This window comes from Rattus rattus, chromosome 1, assembly GCF_011064425.1.
Source record: "Rattus rattus isolate New Zealand chromosome 1, Rrattus_CSIRO_v1, whole genome shotgun sequence".
Classification (NCBI taxonomy): domain Eukaryota; kingdom Metazoa; phylum Chordata; class Mammalia; order Rodentia; family Muridae; genus Rattus; species Rattus rattus.
The window spans coordinates 66236309-66261154 of NC_046154.1; the positions used below are offsets into that span (position 1 = coordinate 66236309).

General features: G+C 42.3%; 1 protein-coding gene across 2 annotated transcripts in view; it reads left to right on the forward strand.

Annotated features, from left to right (window-relative positions):
* Window positions 1-24846, forward strand: part of Mllt3 (MLLT3 super elongation complex subunit) — a 255095-nt gene that overhangs the window by 175048 nt on the left and 55201 nt on the right. For both annotated transcript variants that reach the window (XM_032902169.1, XM_032902174.1), the window contains exon 5: window positions 8408-9118. In XM_032902169.1, the coding sequence (XP_032758060.1) occupies window positions 8408-9118 (711 nt within the window). The remainder of the gene's footprint in view (window positions 1-8407; window positions 9119-24846) is intronic.

Below are 24846 nucleotides of genomic sequence, written 5' to 3' on the forward strand. Positions count from 1 at the left end.
CACAGTCTCTGGAGTTCACTGCACGTCAGTAGTGTTCTGTCTGGAAGACACTGTTTCCCTGCAGTCAGTCCATCTCCTTCAGCTCTCTAGCCCTTATCATCTCTCTCCTCTTCTGCCTAGATCCTTGAGCCTTGGATGACACTGGCAGAGGTGGGGAGTGTGTTTATGAAAACATCCCAAAGTCCAAAGCTCCAAAGCCTCTCCCTTTCTTCATGATGTCCAGTCGTGGGTCTCTGTGTATGCTTCTGTGATGAGAGCGAGTGAGGCATTAATATATGGTACAGCAGGATGTCATTGAGAGTCACTGACTGCCATGTGCCCTTAGCAGAATAATAGTAACAAAATGGGTCTAAAGTGAATCCCTTTCGTATAGATCATTATTTTGATATTATTATCTCTGTGGATTCGTGGTATTTGTTGTTTTGGAAAATCTTTCTTCATTGGGTCTTTTTATATTCTTACTCTTGCTGGGTCTTTGCTCAGAGTCTTGTTCCTTTTTATTTCATTCTCTAAATATTTTAAGTGGGCATATAATTTCAGTTTTTGTATATCAGTGTGCATTTTCTGACAGGTTTTCCTATCTGTCTTTTAGTTTACTAATCCCATTAAGTTGTGCACAGTTTGCCATGAGTTACTATTTTCAACTGTATTTTTCTGCTTTGGGGTCATTTTTTACTTATTTCTTACTGTTTGGGCATTTAAAAAATTCCTTAGTTTTTATTTTATAAAGTTATATATCTGAACTTCTTATGACCCTTTTATTGTGGACTATGGTGACTGTTTTGTATTTGGGGTATTTTAAAATTGTGTGTTCATATTGTGTTTAGATAACCTTTGGGGATGTTAAGGCCTCAACTCAGAATGTTCCCACTGTTAAATTTGTAAAGGCTTGTGCAGGTTTCTGTAGGTTCCATGTCAGGTCTTGAGAGATGCAGACCTAAGTAAGAGCGTGCTCTTGGGGAGATCCACTTTTCAGGCTTGGTTGTGATTCACACTTGACATTGTTTCAGTCCCTGAGCTCTTGCACTTTTATCCCCATCTTTATATTTCTTGTTCAGATGTGTTTTTATGTTTTTTTTTTAATCAATGGATGTATTGTAGAGTCCACAGAAATATACTAGTTAAGACTACAGACACTTGAGTCCACTCCTTGGACTTGAATTTAGTTCCACCATTAATTTGTGTGTGTGTGTGTGTGTGTGTGTGTGTGTGTGTGTGTGTGTGTACATATAAGTTTATCTTTGGTTACATTAGTAACTGTCTCTCACTTTTTCCATTTAGAGACTAGCCTAATAAGCATTTAGTCAGTAAATAGTCACCACTGCCACCCCAACTCCTATCACCACCACACAGTCCTCTGCGTGGCTTTCTTCCCTTGCCCTCTCCCCACTTTAATCTCTACCATATCACCACTGTTTGATCTTCCTAAAGTAAGCAGTTTGGATGGCTGGACTCTAAATTCCTCATCTCTTTGCTTCCACATAGAGACATTCTTTGTGGCTACTCTAAAGTCAGGCTGCTATGATGAAGAAGTGGCAGAGCTCAATCAAGGTAGCTGAGGGGAGTCTGCCATGTCTAGATTCTCTCTCTGGTGGTCAGCATCGTTTTCTCCTTCTCATGTTGCATTCTGGCTTGTAGATAACCAATAGGATGATTGCAGCATCTTACATTATTGGCACAAAGTTCTGACATCCACATTTCTATAGCTGTGCTATGTTTGTACTGCAGGGAAATTAAGGGGTTTAAGGATTCTACAAAACTGCCTGCCATCTTTTCTGATCAAATTTAGAAAGGGCTAGCTTGCTGGATTTGTATGTTTTCTGTGATATCTATACAGTAGAGTTCTCGCTACTGGTTGAGTTTAAACTTGAAAAGTAGAACACTGTTAAAATGTCAAAGCAAGTAGACTCATTCAATGCAGACCTACCTTTCATGTTCCTTTTGTATTTTCAGATTGTAGCTGAAGGAAAGACTTCAGTTGCTATTCTCAAATGCCACCCCTCTTCCAGGTCTGCGATGTACTTTTTAGCCCCTTCCCTCCCACTGGTAAATGCTGAATTTTGAATCTTATTGGCTCTTGTTAGTCTCCGTGTTTAAATTACTTTCCTTATTTGGAAGTCCCACTAGCTGCTAATGCATTTTCTACCTTACCGTATTGAATTGCATGATTCTAACAGCCTGGTGCGCTTGCTCTCTCTCTCTCTCTCTCTCTCTCTCTCTCTCTCTCTCTCTCTCTCTCTCTCTCTCTCTCTCGGGCAATCGAATGATGCTGTGTGTTTCTCACAGCCTGTAGTGTCACACACAGTGTCAGTGGGAGTAGTGAGTCAGCCCCTCAGGGTTGGTTCTGAGTGACTCTGTGCATTGTTTATACTTGCTAATATTTATTTTTCCTAAGTTCTGCTTATATTTTAAAACAGGTAATCTGATTGGTCCCACTTTCTGTTATTGGTGGGTCTGCACTCTCTCCTGGCATTAGTGGCAATAGTCTCTTTCGATACCTTATTATAACGCTTTCTTCTACTTAATATTAAAAATTTCCCTATCTTTTTGTCCCTCTCTGCCTTTCATACATTTCTGTGTGGATAATTTAGTTTTGTGGGCCTAGGTCTCTGCTAGACCTCTTCTGTCTCAGTAATCCATATGTCTATATGGTTTATTGCCTGCTTAGGTTTAGTTAGTGTGTATAGATTACAATGATCGCACTCCTATGTTCGCTCATTGCTATCTTCCCTGTGTAGAGAGAGGATTTGTTCTCTGATGTGGGGAGCTTCTGACTAGAGCTGGGGCAATGGCCAGTGGGATCTGTAAATCACTAAATATTGGCAGATCCTTCTTCACACTGGCTATGAATATGATGTTTGCATTATATAGGCTTCCCCTGCTAACCACAAGTCCATGGTTTCCGTTATTTGCAGTGAACCAAGGTATAAAACTATTATAAATGGAAATTTCCAGAAGTAAGTAAACCTTATTTTAGAATATATTATCATCTTATAGTCAATGGTTATTATTCTCTTACTATAGCAATTTTATAAATTATCACAGGCATATATATGTGTTTAGAGAAAAATGTAATAGACATAAACATCAGTATTAACTAAAATTGATAAAGCGTAGATTCTGTTTTGTTGTTGTAGTGGCTTTTCCCTCCCAGCCATCTACTTGGTATTTTTATTTTTCTATATCCCTGTGTTACAGATGAGAATTCCAATTTCAGTAGATTGGTCCTACTTTTAAGCAATAATTATCTTTGGTAACTTGCCAGCACTTTAATGGTTTAAGTGTTAATATTAGTCTTGGTTATCCTTAACTTAATTGTGTTTTTAATGTCAATACTTCATCTGTCTTCTCCAGTACGTCTATTAGGTCGTTGCTTCCTAGCTCTTCCCCACTTCCTAGATGGGCAGTGGGGCTCAAGTAAGGGATCTGAGGTGCGGGCACCTCCGCACACAACAGCGGCAAGCATGCGTATACTTTCCTGTCTATATCTTTGTGCATCTCTTTGCTTTCCTTGTATTCCTTAGCCGCGGGAGTACAGTGGACTCTCCATCTATCGACTATTCGTGGGGCCAAAGGCTGACCCCACCATGTAGTTACCTGCGTGCTAGCCCTTTCTCACAAGAGACCTGCAAACCTATGGCCCCCATTTTTCAGGTTCCCCTGTCTTCTGCCTCCAGAACTCACTGGCTTAAGAGGAGTCAATTGGGTTGGTTGCACTTTACATTGAACTAAAAAAGGTAGAGCAAATCCAAGGCCTTCTGCCTTACAGGATATTAATTTTTATATTTTATTTATATTCTCAATTGGTCTCCTCTTCATTATTTGTTATCATTTTTGGAAGCTTATCTTTGAATACCATGGTTTACCTTACCCCTTCATATGCACAACTTGAAGTACACTGCAAGTTGTAAGAAAAATCCTGGTTAAATGTTTGGAAAAGTAAACTCACCCAGGATGGATTACTAGTTTTGATCAGTAAAACTTTGATCATCATTTATTTGTCTAAGTCAAGTTCCATTCATCTGAAAATCTTTCACAATGTAGAAGACCAGTTAGAGCAGGACAGAAGACAGCCAGAGTGAGGAAACAGGAAGTGAAGGATCAGCTTCGAGTTGTCAGTTGTACGAAGACAGGGAAACTGAGAGCCACCCATAATCAGAAAGCCCTTCTATGTCCGGTTCTTTTCTCACAACCTCTCTTTTTCTTAGGGTATCTGCTAGAGTTGCAGACAAGTCCGATTAGATGGAATTGCACACTAAAGAGACCATTCTGCCCCAGAAAATTAAAACAAAAAAGGCATTCGGTCAAATGGCATGGATGAAAATACTAAGCATTAGACTCTCAGGTTGCAGAGTTAGTGCAAGTGCATGTGCATTCGTGTTTAAAGAATCATTTGCTTTCCATATTTGAGATCTGAATTATGCACATGCTCTCTCTTTGGATTACTGGATCCTCGGTTGCTCTTAATCATCTTTAGGCAAAGAGATTTGAATTACACAACATGTATAGGCCTCACCTAGAATGGTAATTAGTGGAGTTGGGGATTTAGCTCAGTGGTAGAGCTCTTGCCCAGTAAGTGCAAGGCTCTGGGTTCGGTTCTCAGCTCCGAAAAAAAGAAAAAAAAAGAATGGTAATTAGTCTGTGCTGCTCAGTAGCACTTAGTGCTGAGGTTAATGATTCAGAAGCAATTATTTTAAAACCAGACTCAATCGCGTGCACATGAGGTGATCAGCTTCTCTCCTGTGCCGGTGGCCGTTGGGTGCTTGTGGTCTAAGCTCTGCTTTACACTGATTCTGTGTAGGAGTGTGGGTCTGCTGCCCTGTATTTAAACTGTCCTTTGCTAGCAGCCCAAGCTAAAGGAAGTGTCTCTCCGAGGTAGGGAGACTCCCTCCGTATTTTTGTTACTTCCTGAATTTTGCCATGGACGTCGTTATGGAAAGCATTTGTCTTCGATTTGACTCTTTGCAAAAAGAAGGCTTTTAGAAGTGAATTTTTCATTTAATTTTTTAAAGATTTATTTATCTTACATGTTTGAGTATTGCCTATGTGTATGTCTGTGCACCAGGAACATGCAGTGCCCGTGGGAACCCAGAAGAGGATGTCAGGTCCCATAGAACTGGAGTGTGTGTGAACCATTACAAACAGCTGTGAGCTGCCATTGGTGCTGGGAACCAAGCTCCCATCCTCTGCAAGAGCAGTAACTGCTCTTAACCTTGGAGCCATCTCTAAAGTCCTTTTTATTTATTTATTTTTTTTCAAGACAGGGACTCATTATGTAGCTCTGGCTGGTCTTGAACTTGTGTTGATAAAGACTAAGCTGACTTTAAACTCTCACTGAGATGTGAGATATGTCTGCCCTCCTGAGTGCTGAGAATTCTGGTCTTTGCTGTCACACTCAAGAAAAGTTAGTAAGGTGATATTGTTAAAAAGGCGGGGAGGGACAAGAACAGTGAAGCCATTCGCTTGTTTGAGTTGATAAGAGAGTACACTAAATGCCATGACTAGCTCAAGTATCTTTCTGTATTTCTTACCTAGTCTGATATGCATGGGATGAAAACAATATCATAAACTTTCTATCATATAAAAATTTGTATGTTAGCGTTACTGAGTCTCGAGATTTTAAATTGATATTCTGTTGTGTGTATGTGTATATGCGTGCATCACCTGTGGAGGTCAGAGGGCTCCTGGTGTGTATGTCTGTGTTTGTCTTTCTACCATGTTGGTCTTGGGGACCAAACGCAAATTGCCAGGCTTGACAGCAAGCACTTTTACCTGCTGAGCCATCTCTCTGACCCACCACTGTGTACTTTATTGAGAATTCCTGTTCTACAGGAAGATTTTATTAATAAATAATTTATGTTCCCCTGTAGAGGTTCCCCTGCCTCCTGGTGTTTATTGTTTTCACTGTGTAAGATTAGAAGTATACTGATAGTTTAAGAACTTACAGATCGAATGTTTAGTAGCAATGCTTCGGTGTTCTGTAATATCCTTAGAGAACCGATTGCAAATTGCCAACATTCAGTGAGTCAACAAACCAATTAAAAAAAATCTTAAGGATATTAGATTTGAAAATGTTCTTCCTTAATTTAGTTTGTCCATTATATGTTATTTTAATTATTCATGGTATTGCTTAACATGCCAGGAAATGTCCTGTAATAGAATTTATTAAATAACTAAGTTTCAGTAATATGAATTCTATATTTAGAAGCATGTTTTAAGGTCTCAGATTAAAATGCTTTCTAAAGAGTGAGTTAGCTAGTTTGAAGTATAAAAACAAGTCTTTGCTTGGTGACCTTATCCATTTCATAATTTTGGAACCAAGTGCTCATTTCAGAGAAAGGGTAATTTGAACTATTTTTCAATACATAGAGGATAGCTGATTTTGTAGGAAACAAAAATACTCGTTTCCACTGGCACAGGACGTTGATGTGTGCCTAGGCTATTGTTTTCTGATGTGTATCAGTGAGCAGATACCTACTCTGCTCCTCCTGTAGAGCAGTAAATAGAAGGCTGCTCATCTTGTTGAAAGTCTCTCTATACGTTCTCTTTCTTTTGTCATCCCAGATGGTTAAGGACTTTCAGAGGGGTTGTGTAGCATTGGGCTTCAGCGAGTTAGTTAGTTACACGAGAAGGAGCACCAGCCTGAAGGTGGACATTCTGATTGGGATTTGTCTTCGGGTCTGTTAGGAGGTTAGAGAGAGCATGAAAGAGCTATTGTTTTAGTATTGGTGTGGTTTTCTTATTTTTGCGGTTAATAGTAAAGATTCACAAATATGGTAAGTACAGACTTAGATCTCAGTCCTAAGAGCTTTTATGTATATATGTGTGTTTCTGTATATATATTTTAAATCTTATTTTATTTTTAGTTTTTCTTTTTTTAAGATTTATTTGTTTCAGTTATATGAGTACACTGTTGCTGTCTTCAGACACACCAGAAGAGGGCATCAGGTTCAATTACAGATGGTTGTGAGCCACCATGTGGTTGCTGGGAATTGAACTCAGGACCTCTGGAAAAACAATCAGTGCTCTTAACCACTGAGCCGTCTCTTACCTGAATGTGTGGTTTTGCATCATGTGTGTGCAGTGTCTATGGGCACCAGAAGGGGGCGTCAGGTTCTCTGGAACTGGAGTGATAAGGGGTTGGGAGCCACCATGTGGATGCTAGGTATGGAACCCAGGTCCTCTGGAAGAGCAGCCATTGATCCTAAACTTCTGAGCCATCTCTCCAGCTCAGGTTGAATGCTTTCAGGTATTATGATGAGTAGGAAAACTGGTCGCATTAAAAATGAAATAGGAACGGTTGCTCCTTCTCAGGGTTGCAGAGTGGGAATTGCTGACGATCCTGTGCATTCGATAGTTGAGGTCTTTGGTGTGTTCCATGACCATGAAGCTATGTGTTTTCTCTTGTTCTGAATGATACCCTTCAATTGTTGCAAAACCTGTCGTCAGAAAGAGTTCTTGCTCACACTCAGAGTTATTTCTCTTAGTGGCTTTATGGTTCTTTGTATGGTAGAAGTGTTTAGGGCTTCATGTAACCCGGCTTTACTGTGTTACCTCAGCTACTACTCTCCTTCTGCCTCAGGCTCATGCATCAGCTAGGAGCTGCTGTTCAAATGCAGCCTATGTTCTGCTTCCTCCTTGTTTTCAGTTTGTCTAGTTTATTGATTATGGTCAATCAGTGGCATCCATTCTTCTGTTTCTAATAGTCTCCTTCTGCTCTAGGCCCTAGTTCACATGTGGAGTTTCCTTAGAATTTTGATGTGTTCTTTTCTCCATGTTCTCAGCAGAACTAAATAGCCCCCTTGTTTTGTGAAGTTTGATACACACTTCATAGGTGGTGCTTTTAATACCCATCAATCATAGATATGTCATAGCTATTGATAGTGGGGCCATGTGCTATAAATTTTTTGTACCTTCTAGGACAAGTTTATTGTTAGCATAGCTGAATATTAAATGTTTCGAATGATTAAATCCTTCCAATGATTGAGAAGACAGCTTGTCTCATTAAATTCTCTGATCATAGTAGCCTTTCCCCCTGGTTTTCATATACATTATTCCCACCTGTTGAACTGGCATTAAAATATTCGGGATATTTTAGGAATGGGTTGAGAACAATAACAACAAAAAGGACCGTTTTATGTGGGTGGAGCTCACAGAAGTTGACTTTAGAGCATCAGTTCTCCACTTGTTGGTGGAGGCCTTCCGGGGTGGGGTTACATCACAGAAGTTTGCACTAACAGTGACAAAATTACAGTTACAACGTAGCAATGAAATAATTTTATGGTCGTGGGTCACTACAGCATGAGGACCTGTTTAAGGGTCACAGCATTAGGAAGGCTGAGAACCACCCTCAGAGTCTTCGTACCTATTTTGTCTTGAGAGTTTGATTTTCTTCTCCCTTTTCCAGGACCCTAACAGGAGCATTCATACCAGCAGCAGCAGCAGCAGCAGCAGTAGCAGCAGCAGCAGCAGCAGCAGTAGCAGCAGCAGCAGCAGTAGCAGCAGCAGCAGCAGCAGTAGCAGCAGTAGCAGCAGCAGCAGCAGCAGCAGCAGCAGTAGTACCAGTTTTTCAAAGCCTCACAAATTAATGAAGGAGCACAAGGAAAAACCTTCTAAGGACTCCAGAGAACATAAAAGTGCCTTCAAAGAACCTTCCAGGGATCACAACAAATCTTCCAAAGACTCCTCCAAGAAACCCAAAGAAAACAAACCACTGAAAGAAGAAAAAATCGTTCCTAAGATGGCCTTCAAGGAGCCTAAACCCATGTCAAAAGAGCCAAAAGCAGACAGTAACTTACTCACCGTCACCAGTGCTCAGCAGGACAAGAAGGCGCCTAGTAAAAGGCCCCCTGTTTCAGATTCTGAAGAACTCTCAGCCAAAAAAAGGAAAAAGAGTAGCTCCGAGGCTTTATTTAAAAGTTTTTCTAGCGCGCCCCCACTGATACTCACTTGTTCTGCTGACAAAAAACAGATAAAAGATAAATCTCATGTCAAGATGGGAAAGGTCAAAATCGAGAGTGAGACTTCAGAGAAGAAGAAGTCGACACTGCCACCGTTTGATGATATCGTGGATCCCAACGACTCAGACGTGGAGGAGAACATGTCCTCAAAATCTGACGTGAGTAGGCTGGTGCTTCCCCCTTCCCTTTACGGTGTATTGGGTTTTCTATCAGATAGCGTCATGGTAAGAACATGAATTCCGTTCCCTACAAAAAAGAGGGTGAAGCCGAGAAGTGAACGTCCTTTAACTAACGGGGAAAAGGGAGTGAAGTCATTAAGGAATCAGCAGAGGTTCTTGGGCTGTAGCTGAGTTTGTTAAGGGGAAGATGAATTCCACAATGCAGTAAAGGTTATTTGAATAGCAGCGTAAGGATTCAGTGCCCTTGAAAGCTGTGTTACAGTGCTCTGTGCTGATTGCTGACTTAGGGAAAGGAGAGTGATGCACTCAAGCTTGAATACGGTGGGAGAGCAAGGTCAAAGAGAGACCTAGGGAACACTGTGCACCTCGTGGTCGTTACAGTAAAGCAGGTTTTAAGGCGTTTGAAAAAAAGCGGTGGGAAATCGGTTACAGTTTGTTGCTTTCCTGTCTGGTAGTAGGGACAGAACCCAAGGCTTTGCATGCCAAGCGAGCATTCTCCTGCTAATCTTGGCCCCAGGGCTGGCGTTTTAACAGCGTCATTACGTAAAGCTTTGTTGTAATTATATACATACATATTGAAACTTTGATATCCGTAGGCACCCGTAAAATGATTTTCAACTTGAAAATCAAACTTTTTTCCCTCTTTTCTTTTCTTCACGGGATCAGCTAGAAAAGAGGGATGCATGATCTGGTCCATGTTGGTTGGTGGGCCACATTATCTTTCAGGTATCAGAAGAGCATCTTAACCACCTAACACCCAGTAGTTGGTGGACATTGTGACTTAAGCTAATAATTGCAGGTTTGCTGAGTTGAATGGCAGGGATTTTGCAGTTCTCTGTTTTAACCTCATAACTGTATAAGAAGTCGTGTATCTATCGATAAACTGTTGGAAGGTATTTGATTGTATCCTAAAGACTAGATGTCACTTGCCTTGAGGCTCTATCCTTTCCCCTCTCTGGTTCTTCTAAATTGATCTTCTCAGTTTCATGTCCATAACCATTCAGTCCATTATTCTCCTTGCTTTGACTGTCAGTGTTCTGGACCATGGTAAGAATGGTGGTTTGCTAAAAATCACTGACCATTTTAGAATGCTTTTCTTTCCATTTCATGATGATTCCTGTGGGCGTTTCTTATTTAAATGCTGGCAGAAGTTGGAGGACTTTTTCCCACCTGTCCTAGGCTTGCACTGTTCTGCATAGGAAGCCAGCCAGAGTCAGGACAAGGTGCCAGAACCTTGGACCACACTGGTCCAGGGATCACCTCCTCATTCTGTCAAGCTAATCCAAACTTCTCACCAAATACCAGATTAGGAGCAGGGTGCCACATAAAATACTGCCGGTTGGATGATTTGCTCCAGTGCCAGGGGAAGACTGAATACTTGAGCTTCTGCAGTGAGGATGAGTAGAATGAGTTCCTCTGCCCACCCAAGTGTTTCCTGTTCCCCTTTGCTCTGAGCTGCTCCTCTTAGTTTGAAACTTGTTGTTAATGTAGAGCATACCCTTTTGTGTGTGTTTGACGTTTGTTTCAGATCACCCTGAAATGCTCTCAGTATGTGATTAATCCACATTAGAGTTTGGAAACTTTTTCTATGTTCTGAAATGTTATTCTTCATTAGAGAAAAAGGGCTGTCAGCATTGGGGTATGAGTCACCGGTAAGCTATGAGATAACTTAGCATGTCATCACCAGCACTTGAAAATTTAGAGTGCATTGTAATTAATATGAGTATGGGATGCCTTATGGGATTTTTATTTCAGGAAGAATGTGTTCCTTCGATGATCAGAACTTTCAGAGGCCGCTTTTGAGAACATTTGCTGATTTATGAAGAAACCTAATGACATTGGGAAAGAAGGCACTAACAGTCTTTGACACAAATGTGTCACACACGAGCTTCCTCCTTGGGCATTTCTGTTCATTCTCCCTGTGTTTGTCTCTTGTTCGTTCCTCTTTATGCATGGTTTTCAAAATACAGCTTTTCGTTTAATAAAAGTCTTATATCTCCACCCAAATGGATACCTTGAAAGTATCTTGAAAACCAAGATTTAGATTGTTAGTTGCTTACAGTGAAGATAGAACATTTTTACAATTATTGGGGCCATAAACTCTGGTCACAGAAGGATTTCCTGTCATGTGCTGCATGTAGCATGGCAGAAAAAGCATCAGAAGATTTTTTGAGTATTGTTTAGCTATAAAAGTCAACAGCTGGGCAGTGGTGGCTCATGCCTTTAGTCCCAGCGCTGGGAGGCAGAAGGCAGTTGTATTTTTCCTTAAAACTCTTTAGGGAACTAAATATTTTTATTTTGTTTCAGTTGGTTTAATTCTTTTAAGTTATGAATTCAAGAGACTTTGCCCTTAGCAAAGGGTGCTGAGGGGACTGGAATTCCACTTTCCTAGCAGTAAAGGTAGCTGTGCAGATCATCTGTGTTTTTCTCACCCGTGTTAAAGATAGGAAGTGGATCTCGTAGCAGGCAGAGCCAGCTCCAGGACCATAGCTTCCATTGTCTTGGGTATGAGCATGTCCACTCTTCTTGAGTAAGGAAGATTTGATGGCCAGGTTTTCCCAGAATCCTTTTAGAATGGATTAATGGTTTATCCTTGGGTATGAGGACGTAAGTAATTTTAGACAGAATGGGTACAGGTCATGGACTCTGGAAATGAGAAAAAAAATGTACATGTTAGAAGTTTATGATTGTGAAGATAGTCTGAGGAGTGGGTCAGTCTTTAAAGTGCTTACTATGCTAGCATGAGGACCTGAGGTTTGTCCGTACTACCCATGTAAATATCTAGGTGTGGCAGGACGCATCTATAACTTGTCTAGGGTGAGGTGAGTTTACTGGCCAGCTAGTATAGTCAATGAGATGAGCTCCAGGTTCAGTAAGAGACACTATCCTGACAAGAAAAACAAGGCCTGACATAGTGTACCTCCAATAGACATGGAAGTATTGAGAGAGGAATCTCATGGGGCCTCACCCATAGACAGAGAACTATAGGCAAGTAAAGAATGCTAAGGGGAGGGGGGGGATTGCCTTCCTTGGGGAAGGGCTTAATTGGTTGTCCATTAAATACCAGGTGGCCAGCCCTGAAAAACATACACGAACTGAGTAAGTTACATACTTATGTGCATGTGTGCATGTACAACAACAATTAAAGAAAAGAAAGCCATGACCTCAAGAGAGCCCCGGGGGAGTGAGGAGGGAAGGGAAAGAAAGCATATGATATAATTATGTTTTAATTTCAAGAGTTTATAAAAATAGGTGGAGAGGGATTGAAAAAGACTCCCAATGTTGACCTCTGGTCACTACATACATCCACAAACATACATTTATACAACATACACACAACAAGCAAAAGGCGGCCGGGAAGAGTAATTAGACCACTGCTAAGACTAAGGATATCTTGTCTCGGGGTAGACTTGTTGTTGTTGTTGTTGTTTGAGATAGGGTTTGTCTGTGTATGTCTAGCTGTCCTGGACTAGTTCTGTAGACCCGGCTGCCCTCGAACTCAGAGATCTGATCAACGGTGTGTGGCACTAGGCTCAGCTGCAGCATAGACTCTTAAACCTAAAGAAGCAGTGTACTAAAAAGTCTCTTCTGTGACTAAGATTTGGGTTTGTTTGTTTGTTTGTTTGTTTGTTTGTTTGTGGAAGTTTCTCATTTTGTAGCCCAGGAACTCACTGTTTAGCCCAGGCTGGCCTCAAATTCACAGTAATTCTCCTACCACCCGTGGCTTCCTAAAAGCTGGGATTACAGGCAGGGGTTATCATCCCTGGCCAACAATTAAGAATCAGTTATATCAAGAAGAATTAGGGATCCTAGCTTGTTGATTCATATATGTTTTTTGGATCAGATTTGCATGTATTTTATATATGAGAAAGGGCAAACAGGTCGATGTCCAGTGCCCTGCTGTATGTCTTATTTGTTAGAGGGTGATGACAGATGGTGAGAAGTACGATAGCCTGCACTGTGTCCTAGTGCCATCAGGACTCCGGACAAACTGATACTCAGAGGTTCTGGTCTGATCCGTGCTGAGGGAGTGTCGTAAAATGAAGTCAGCCCAGGCAAAGCCATTAACACACTACTCAGGAAAAAAAAATGTTAGTTACAGTGAGAGAGAGAGAGAGAGAGAGAGAGAGAGAGAGAGTGAGTGTGTGTGTGTGTGTGTGTGTGTGTGTGTGTGTGTAGGTGGGGGATACAGAACTGGCTTCTGAGGAATTTTGCCACCTTTGGCCTTGAAAGAGATGATATGGCCTTCAAGAGACTTCAGAACTTCCGTGCTTTTTCTACTGGCCTGTATATATGGTTTGCAGGGTGGGGGAAAGTAATTGGCACATGTCATTTTGTTCTGCCTTTTGTCTTGGCGAGATGACCTTGTTACTGATTTACACATGTTCCATGGTCATGGGAGAAACACAGAAGTCACAGACTGATTTTTATGCCAAAGTTAAGACACAATTTCACAAGATGTTTTTGCTTTGTCTTAAACATGACCAGAGAGATTATCCCACCAATTGCTCAGTGGGCAGGACCTTGGATCCTTCTCTCCTTCCACCCTTCCTCCTTCCAGCTTGCATATTCATATTCCCCCCTCTTCCTCCTTCCCTCCCTCCATTATTAAAGGAGAACATCTCCAGAAATGATTTACCATTGAATTCCATTAATATAACCAAAGGAGTTCTTTTTAAATGTTTGTGATTCTTTAGGTATTTTTCATTTTCAAAGAGATCTAGTATCACATGAACGTTCACCAGTAAGAGGGCTGATTCACAGAGAGTGAACAAACACGAAAAGCTCATTAAAGGGATGATTTTGTTGAGAATACTTTACATTGAGGAACCTCTGTCACTCCCATTAGACTGCAGTTTGCAACCTGTGGGTTGCGGCCTTTTTGGCAAGCCTCTGTCCCCAAAATTATTTACGTTATGGTTAATAACAGCCCCAAAATTATAGTTATGAAGTAGCAGTGAAAGTAATTTTATGATTGGGTTGGGGGGGTCACCACAACATGATTAACTGTATTAAAGGCTGCAGCATTGGGGAGCTTGAGAAACCACTACTTAGAGGAAAGCAGTTCTGAGTTTAGCGTTCACTTTGGATGCGTACTGATGCTTGGACCTCAAGAGCAAGCCAGACTAACCGGCGTCTCTTCTTGCTGGTGACCGACATAACCAGCAGCCTAGGAGGGTAAGAGTAGGAGTATGTCATTAGCCACAAAGTATTTATAACTGTAGTTTTTATTAAGCTGCATTTACGTTAATATATTAAAGTCTAATGGATAATAAAAATCATTCACACCTTCTGTAATTTCTTAGTAACTTGTTTTTCATATAACTTTTAAAGGAACCCCGTGGAACTGATTGACTAATGGGGGTTATGGCAAAGTTTTGTGTATTCACAGCAGAAAAGGTAGAAAAAATAGTAAATAAAAAATTTGAGATGTCCTTTGTGATTGGACACGATTTACAGTGATAAACTCAACTTTGCTTTCACACCTTTTACTTTGCATTGTAGAGATTTGATCATAATGTACAGGTCATGTTCAAAGTTCCAGCATCTTTTCTTGATGGTGGACATATTACATCTGGTGGGAATGCTACCCTCTCCAATTATAGAGTAAGATGAAGACTTAAGTCATATCTCACCATGGATTGGCTGACCATAATGTTTCCTTGGATAAAAGTCTTGAGGGAGAAAAATAAAATCTCATCATACGGTTGCTTGCCCTCCCCCACCTCCCCGAGTAGTGGGGTCAGTACTTCAAACCCCACAGTAGCAGGAGTTTCTTTGAAAAAGAAGAAAGAAAAGGGGGGAAAAGGGAGGCAGAAAGAAAGTCAGCATCCTGCCTTTTGTTGGTTCTCATTTCCTCCAGCCCCACCCTGTTCATTGCCCTCCTTAAACTGTCTGGGGCTGGCAGTAAATGTCCTGCTGCTGAAGGCCTGGCCTTAGGTTTTTATGTGGTGGAAGGGCACTGCAGCAGAGAAGAAGGTCTGTATTGTGTTTTCAAAGTGGCTGTTTAATGGCTTGTCACTCCTGCACAGGCAGGAGCTGTAAAGACTGTGTTTGGGGAACTCCAGCAGGAGAGGCCATTCATTAGGGGCTGCCTCGCCCCAGGGGGGAGCCTCTCATTCTGGGCTCCTATTTTCTGTGTTTTATAAGTGAAGGTGGAATTACCTGAAGGGGTTACAGTTCTTTCTTACCCTGGGTAGAATTAGCACAGTACAGAACATTCATTAAAACAACTGGATGAGAGTGAGCTTTGTGCTATGTGTGGGACTCCTCTCTCGTCTTCAGAAGACGCGTTTGTTTCCAGGCTGGAAGGGATCAGACTGATGATGTCCCAGACAACCACATTGTCATTGACTCATCTGTGGTTCCTGATTGCCAAAAGAGGGAGGCAGATAAGGATAGGAAATAATTAAGAGAATGATTTTTTAAATTTACTTTTATTTCATGTATATGAATGTTTCCATGCGTGTATATGCACCATGCGTGTACCTTCTGTCTGCAGAGGCCAGAAGGAGGAGCTGGATGCCCTTGAGTTGGACTTACAGACATTAGTATATTGCCATGTGGTTGCTGGGATCTAACCCAGGTCCTCTGCAGAAGCAGCAGGTACTCTCCACACTGAGCTGTCTCTCCAACCACTAAAAGGATGGGGTTTTGTTTTGTTTGTTTGTTTTTGTTTAAAAGAAGCTACCGGCCTCCTTCCTCTATTTCAGTATATGTTAAACTCAGTGTGATATCTTAGCTTTAAAATGAAGTAATAATTCCTTAAAGTGTACGTTACGAGGTTGTAAACAGACAGCAGGGCCCTGTCATGTCTTTGGCTATCACCAACAATGGCCAAAGCAGAGCATTTTCACTCCCATGCCTTGGCCTGGTATCTTTACCATTAGATTCTAGATCCTCTTTAAAGGATCGAATTGCCTGTGCAGGGAACTATCGTGTCACATTTTATTGTGTGTGTTATTACACTCTCTCTCATCTTATGACACAGCACAGTCTCTACAGAACAGTGCCACACAGGTACAGTTGAACTTCTCCTAAGTGATCCCAGGCTAATTTCCCTGCCAAATCTCAACACAGACACAGTTCTGTGAATTATCGAGGTAATTTTACCGACAAGAAGACAGAAGCTCAGAGATTAAGAAACCACCAAGTTTGGCATGTTCAAAAGTTGTAGAAACTGCACAGGTCTGATGCTCCCAGACCTTTAAACCCTTTAACCAGGTGGCAAAGGCAAAGGCAACAAGTTCTAACCCCTACACTTAGAGCCCTCCTGAGGCTGTGGACTGTGCGTCACTATAAACCGTCTTAGGAGTCATTCCCTTGCTCACAAGTGGTTCCCACTTGGATTTGCCTGAGAGTTTATGTTCCGCAGAGATAAGCTGCAGTGTCAAGCCTTCCCAGAAGGTGCCACCAAATAACAAATGGCGCCCTCCAGGTGAGGGGCTCCTTCTGTTGGGCTCCTCAGGTCCTGTTCTATAAGTTAATTTCATTATAAGTCGTTAGAAATGAATGAAGGCTATGCATTCTTCATATTCGGTGATGGGAAGGCACTGGTTACCTCTGGTGTCCGAGTAAATACCTAAACAAGTTTGCGGAATCGTTCTCAGTGGGCAGCAGTTGATGGCTGTAAACTTTGAAGGCCGAGTCATGGTCCACAAAGAAACATCTTCCCCGTGGGGATTCCTCGGTCACTGAAGGTGACAGCACAATAAACTGCTCCAGAAAGTCAGGGCTTCTTCTGCTGGGAGAAAACGGAGAAGTGCTCACTTGTGTGCTTATAGACAATGTTTTCTCCTGTGAATTCTGGAAACACACACGATAGGGATGTTAGTGTTGGGAGGCCTGAAGCAGAAAGTGGAGGTCTGTGTGACATAGAAAGGAAAGTTCCTCATCCCTCTCCACCACAGGAAGGGAGTTTGTGTCTGGGGCACTTACGATGTGTATGTCAGTACTTACCTGACTTAATCAGAAAAATGAGTGAACAGGTCCTGGCTCGGGGTATCAGTACTTAGAATTATGTAGTGCTGGTTCTTATATCTAAGTTGTAGGTACTTGCTATAGTATGTGATTCATCCATTGTTGTTCTCCTCGTTGTCTTCCTCCTCTTCCTCCTCCTCCTCCTTCTCCCCCTCTTCCTCTTCCTCCTCCTTCTCCTCTTCCTCCTCCTCCTCATCATCATAATCATCCTAGACTGGCATTAAGCTCTGTAGTGACAAGGATAACTTTGAGCCTTTCATCCTCTTGCCCATACTGTCCTTGGAAGGTTTTGGTGCTGCCATGCCAGTATATGCTGTACTGGGATTAAAGGCAGGAATGCATTTTGATAGCAAACATTTTACCAACTGAGCTCTAGATGTCTTCTTTTTGTTTTAGAGAACGAACCATCCTAGGACTTGAATTACTGTGTATGGGTGTGTGTGTGTGTACATGTGTGTATCCATCATGTGTGTATGGGCATGTGTGTACATGTGTGTATGCATGGTGTGTGTATAGGTGTGTGTGCATGTGTCTATGCATGTTGTGTGTATAGGTGCGTGTGTACATATGTGTATGTATGGCATGTGTATAGGTACATGTGTATATGCATGGTGGTGTGTGTATAGGTGTGTGTGTGTGCATGTGTGTACGCATGGCGTGTGTATAGGTGTGTGTGTACATGTGTGTATGGACATGTGTATACGTGTATGTATGTGGGCAAGGGTCTCTTCCTCTGTTTGGTCCCCATCTTGTTGTTTGAGGCAGGGTCTCTTACTGAACCTGGAGCTCACTGAGTTCACGACACTGACAGGCTGTGAGCTCCAGGGCTCTCTGTGTCCCCACCTGCCCAGCACTGTGGTTGCAGACATTTTCTGCCATCCTGTCCTTTGCTGGGCTTCAAACTTGGGTCTAAAAGCTTACACCGCAAACATCTACTCTCCCCCAGCCCGTCAGAGTTTTTGCTCTTATTTGTTTTAATGTTTTAAATGAAATGATTTTTCTCATTTAAAATATATTGATTACAAAGCAATGGGCCTTATGACTTTTTCATGCACATATTTTTTTACATTGTGCTTTGCTCATATATCCTCGTCTATCGCCAACCCTTGCTTCTCCTCCCACTGGTCCCCCTTCTCCTGTAATTCCATTTCTCTCCTTCTCTGCTGCTCTCCCCTCTCCTCCCTCATCCCACTGCCCTTCCCCCTTCATCCCCATCACTTTATCTTACAGAAAACACTTTCTTTTAAGCATGTTTTATTGTAATATTTTGTTTATGGATGTTTGATCATAGTTAAAACACAAATGATTCTTCTTTATGTGGTGCCATATTAGACTGTACAAATGATACACAATTGGAATTTAAGTCGCTCTTTCAAGTAGGTATGAGTCAATGAGACAAAGGTATGGGTAGGATCCTTAGGGCATTCTTGAAAAGAGGAAGCGGTGTGAGAGAAGTTGATAGCTAGTGTTGAGGGTACGCCATCACAGAAATGAAGACACCATGGCATTTACTAAATGCTTTATATTTCAGTTTATTGCTGGTGCGTATGCTTAGTTCAAAGGGCAAGCTCTGGGGTCAGTCCTCTTCCATCACGGCCTCTGTAGATTGAACTCAAGTTGTCAGACTTGTGAGGCAAGCGCCTTTAACCAATGAGCCATCTATCTCACAGTCCTTACTAAACGTTTTTGAGAGGAATAAATGTGATTTAACTCTCCTCGTTCTCGATTCCTGGTCAGCTGGTGTGGCTGCTGGGCTCTGGTGAAGAGGTAGGAAAGAGGATGATCCCTGGATCTGAGAGGGAATGCAGGGAGAACTGAGATGGTCTCTAAGACACCGATGCTCACTATGCATCTAAGCAGCAGAACGGAGGAGTCTCTCCTAGGAGCGTGTTCATCAGTTTCCTCTCTTACCGGGTTCTTCATGCTGTCTGTTGAGGCTCCCATCCGTTGGACTGCGTTACCTAAAACTTACACGCATAAAAGGCTAAAAGAAGGGAGATATGGCACCCTCGTTCTGAAGCATCGCCCTGCCTGTTGGCTACACATCAGGGATAGTGGTCCAGAGTATGCAGTTGACCCAAGAACAATTCTCGGGATAAAAAGACAGACGATTCAGTTTATTTTTGGAAACTTATAAAATGTAGATTTTAATGATATACTTTGTGTGATGTAGCTTGTAGATGCAGGCTGTCATTCAGGTATTAATTTAGTTTAAACAAAACTATTGTGTCATATGCGAAACCATACTATTGGAAATTTTATGGATTGTACTCTGTGAGACCTTGCAGAGGTAGGTCAAAGTATAGACACTTGTGTAATCCATGATGGCACGTTCCAGAATTTCTGTATGCGTTTATGTGTGTGTATGTGCACATGTGTTTGTTGGGCAGGGCATGTGGGAAGCCAGAAGTTGATATTTTCTTCCTCAGCCTACTCTTTGACAGAGTCTTTCACTGAGTCTGGAGGGATCCTCCTGCTTGCGTCCCCAGTTCTGGGTTAATGGAGATATGCTGCCATGCCTGGCCTTCATTGTGGGGTGCCGGGAAATGAACTCAGGTCCTCTTACTTGCGTAGCAAGAACTTCACTGATAGCCATCGTCACAGCCCTGCATGTATTTACAAAAGAACTGTTTTCCATGTGCCTAGCCCCAGATTTTATCGGAAATCAAAGAAGAGTCTTTCTGAAACAGGTCTAATTTTATGTAGCCTGGCAAGCCCCTCTCAGAGTGACCTGACACACTTTCAGTTCACGGAGAGCTCACGGCATTTCCAGCTCTCTTCCTTTGCTCTGTTATTTCTTCCTCACTGTTCTAATTAGAAGTGAACTCCATCCCCATTCCAGAGACTACAGTATTTTTTTTAGCTGCACTTAGTGTGTGTATGTATACACACACTCCTTCATGCCATTGCTGTGGTCTTCCTGGGGGACCTGTGCGAGTCTGTTCTATCCCTACACCACGTGAATCTTGGGGATTAATTTTAAGCTCTCAGTCAGACTTGGTAGCAAGTACTTTAACTTGCTGAGCCATCTTGCCAACCTAAACTTTAAAAAAATATATTGTGCATGTGTGCGTACAGGTTTCTGCGTTCCCCGACACACATGGCGACCACAGGATAACTCTAGAGAGTCAGATCCCTTCTGGTATCTCATAGGAGCTGGTGATTGAGCCCAAGTGGCCAGACCTGCACGTGAGCACTTTACCCTGCTGAGTTACCTTGCCAGCTCCCTGATAGGTTTTTTAATGCTAGTTTTCTGATACTCTTAAGTCAACAATGCAGCCAGACTAGCATGCCGTGGCTGCCTTCACTGTCCAGCAACTCTCAAGAGACCTGCCATTCACTGCCAGCCCCTCCTGTAGAGGGAGGACACCCACAGTTCTTGTTCTGTGTAATGAAATCAAAGGATTTCATAGCTTACCTCCAAGTACAGAGGTGTGACAGAGATGTGGTGTGTTATAGCCACCTGTGTCTGCTCTCGTCAGATCTGTGGCCTGGCTCCGAGCTCTGTAGTTTCTTGATTTTTTTTTTTTAAGAACATGTAAAGATTAAAAAATGTATTCTTTGGTATGAGGTTTATGGTCACATTTTGTCTTTGCACAGCTTATGATTTAGACATAGGATTTTCAGGCAAGGAGAGAATCTGAGAATCTCTTCTCACGCTTGGGTTTTGGAGAGGAATGGGGGAAGAAGCCACGTTCAGTAATTTACTTGAGACCACAGAACAGTAGACCTAGGGTCCAGTCCTTCGTCAGCATGCTCTTAGCTCTTTACCGGTTGAGTCTGTCACCGGCGTGCCTACCATTGAACATGTGAACATGGTTTCTGATGTACTGCCACCATCGAAGACTAGGCTCCCACATACTGCCTTAAACCCGGGCTGTTCAGCTGCTGTCACGGGAATCTGTTCATCTGTCTTGAGTGCAGGAACCTGTTGTTTCTTATCCTCAATAACTTCTCTGGGAGAGTCTTCAGGTCTTGGAAGTTACCAACCGGAATAGCCATGGCTTGATACATTTTGAGGGAGAAAAATCTTATGGCAAAATAAATAATGATACATTTAAATATGTGGCGAGTCAAAAGTCTTCATGCTATTTAACATGAAAACACATGGGAAGCATCACAGTCCTCTCGTTTAAATGGAGCCTTCATACTTGAAGCTAGAACTTGGATGTGACGGCTTGTGCTCCAGGTGCTATGCTGTGGAAGTATATGCTAAGCATACAGGAGCAGGAACACAGGAGGAACTGAGCTTCTCCCCCCTGACCTCAGGGAGTTTGTGGTGCTCATCCTGCCAGTCATGCTGGACTTCTCACCCAATGAAAGGAAACCAGACTCCCCAATTCATTTTCTTAGGTCTTTGAGTGGAAGCTGTGCTTTGCATGAGTTCACTCCATCCACATTCCCAAGTCCATCTGTGCTCGGGGCGGGGTTCATAGGCAGTCTGCTTACTCACTAGTCCCTGGGACAGCACAGAAATAGGATGTATGCAGGGTTTACCCTCCGGGGCCTGAAGGAGATGACTTTGAGCAGTCATCACTGGTACACTGAAGACTGTCTCTGTTCCCTCAAGCCTCCTTTCAGTTGTTTGGGTGGTGTTTGGATATGGTCCCCAAATGTCTGTGGACCCGTCACCTCCTTTTCTCTGCTTCAGGGAAGAAGCCACTGTTCCCCAGCCCTGGCTCAGCTCTCCGAGATGAGACTGACTTATTACCTCTCCTCTCCTGCATCATTACTTTTGATATGTGTTCCTTGAGCATTTTCAGATAGGTCTACACTGAAATATGATCATGTCTGTCCTGCAGGTACCTGTTCACCTCCTCTAGCTTCTCCCAACTTGTCCCATCCCAACTGTATGTTTTTAAAACATTAATCCAATCCCATTTTTGACATTTACTTATTTTATGGGTGTTTGGGGCAGGGCATGCGTGTGCCATGGCCGGTGTGGGAGACAAAGAAAAGCTTGTGAACTGAGTTTCCTACTTTCACTGTAAGGGTCTGAACTCACCTTGCTAGGCTTGACAGCAAGTGTCTTTACCTGCCAAGCCATCTTGTACTGACACTCAAGCTGTGTCCACCCCCACCCCAAACTTTCTGAAACACAGATCGGTTCTGGCAGGAAATAGACAATCACCCATTAAAACAAGGGCATTCTGGGTCCTTTTCAGAACACCATTATGTCTTTGTTTATGGTTTGTTATTAATTTTTTTTTTGAGACAAAGTTTCATTAGATAGCTTAGGCTGGCCTCAGAGTTGCTATGTATCCCAGGCTGGCCTTAGCCTCCCTCTCCTGGGATTTCAGGCATAAGTCACTCTGCTGACAAAATACTAGGTTTAAAACCTATCATTTTTCATAAAGCATTTCAGTGTTTCACAACAAGGGCTTCTTTAGGATAGGAGGCAAATTATATCGAGATGTTCCACTTTTCTTTTTATCACCTCCTATTTGGAAGTCTTTTATATATATATATATATGAAACATAGAAGAGTATAATGACCCTTTCACACACTGTCAGCTGAAGGTTGATCCACTTTCTTTTGTACTACAGTCAAATTCTGATTGCTAATGAGATTCAAGATACCATGTTCTACTCATAGATACTTGAATGTGAATCTCTGAGGAGTTAAGAGCTTTCAAAGAACAGAACAAAAGCAACAGAGATCTCCTCAAAACTGGTTCATGATGCTCACTGCCATGGGGTATCTAGCTACTGAGGAAATTTTTAATAAAATCAAAATATCACTGTTTTTCCTATCTTTGTTTGTTTTAAATTGGAATCCAAGTAAAGCCCCACTTTTATACATGTAACATTATCTGTTAAATTAATCTATAGGCGTTCCCTTAGTTCCCCCTTTTAAACATAAACTGCAAAGGGGAATCCTTGGTCTCCTGGCCTAAATTGTCAGTTCAGCTGTGAGTGATTTCATGGTGTGCTTTCTCCAGACGAGCTGTCAGAGGCAGAGGCATAGTCAGATTTGGATCACACTTCTGCTTTTTATTTGAAGGGGACACGGGACTGTTTCATGGGGCTCCGAGATCCTGTTGCTTGGATACTACAAGGAAAGGTCTCTGTGTTAACAGCCTTAGCTGTTCTGTGCCTACAGACTTAATTCATTAAGAGTTTGGGGGTTGGAAAGATGGTCCATTGGTAAAGAGCACAGGCTGCTGTTGCAGAGGATGGGGAGTCTGGCAGCTCACAACCACCCATCTCCCAGGGGTTCTCACACTCTTCTGGCCCTGCAGACACCTGCAGTCTCATGCACATCCCCACACAGTCGCGTAAGTGGATAAGCCACCTTCCTTTTAAGTTGTAAATTGTAACTATGTCTTGTTGTTCTTTATGTATTAGCCACAGTTCACCCATCCTGAGGCACTCTTGTCTTGTGCAGAGGTACAGAATATAGGCAGAAGTACAGTTTATGGAGCAAAAGGAGGCATCCTATTTAATATTTCTCCTTTATCGATGTTTAAAAGACAGAGTTTGGTTCATTGGCGTACTTGAGCACTTTAAATTTTATTCATTCACTAGGTTACTGAATTTCTGGGAGTCGAATGTCTTTGCACATCGAAGCAGGTGTTCTACCACTGAGCAAACCTCCAGTCCCTCACATTGCACTGGCTGTAAGCCTCGGTCTTCTCCATTTTAATCTGACCCTTGGCTTCTTCATTTCTCTTTGCCCCTCCCCATGTTGTAGTCATTCTAAAATATCAAAAATCCTGAATTCCCCAGGGCAATAAGTTTGGGCCTTTTTATGACCTGCTTAACTGAAGCTTGTCTGAGTATATTTTTTCCTAATCAATTCAACATGTTGAAGATAGACTCCTCAAGTATTCAATTTCTTAGATCTTTGCACTGTGTCTGGCCATAATTGCTCCTCAGCAAAAGCCCAGCAGTGCAAAGATGCGCGCGTGCGTGTATACACACACACACACACACACACACACACACACACACACACACACACACACACTCCCTCCTTACTAACTCATAGATTTATAATGAACACATATTATGAGCAGTTGAGAGCAGCGATATTTGGTCTGTCCCCTCTAGAGTAGGTGGCCCATAAAGGTCAAGATAACTCACTGTATGAATAAGAGATGTCTTGGCTCTCACACAAGTACACAGGACAGAGTGTAAGCCATCCTTGTACATGCAAGTTCATACAGTAAGATCCTAGCGTAACTTGAAGGCCAAAGGAAAGAAGGCGTGTGGGTGGGACTGTGTGGTGGCTGCCTTTGTGTTACAGCCCGTGGACTTGGCAAGTGTGAGAACTCCTCAGAACTTCCTGGAAAATCCTGCCTAAAACTGCTTCTACCGTGGAGAATATTAAACAAGAAAAAATAACACAGGGAGAGCAAAGACTACAAATAAATCTTTTATTGTGACAACAAAAAGATGTGAGCCTAAAAATCCCCAAACATTTGCTTCTGTGTTTTAAAAAAGCAAATAGATTCAGAGAAATTTCAATAACAGGATGTTGAAGTGAAAGATATTTCTGCCTCCCTGTTTCCTATAGAGGACTGTGCAGAGGCCTGATAACATGAGTGTTTCGAGACCACCTTGTTTTTGCTGTCTTTCCATGGTGAAATACGAGTCCATTCCCTCTAATGTTTATATGTGCTTTAGAAATTATCGTAACTGATGAAATGCCACTTGTGTGTAGTACAGAATGACGGGCCCCCCACCCCCACCCTGCCGCCGCCTGTTTGCTTAGGTTGCATAAT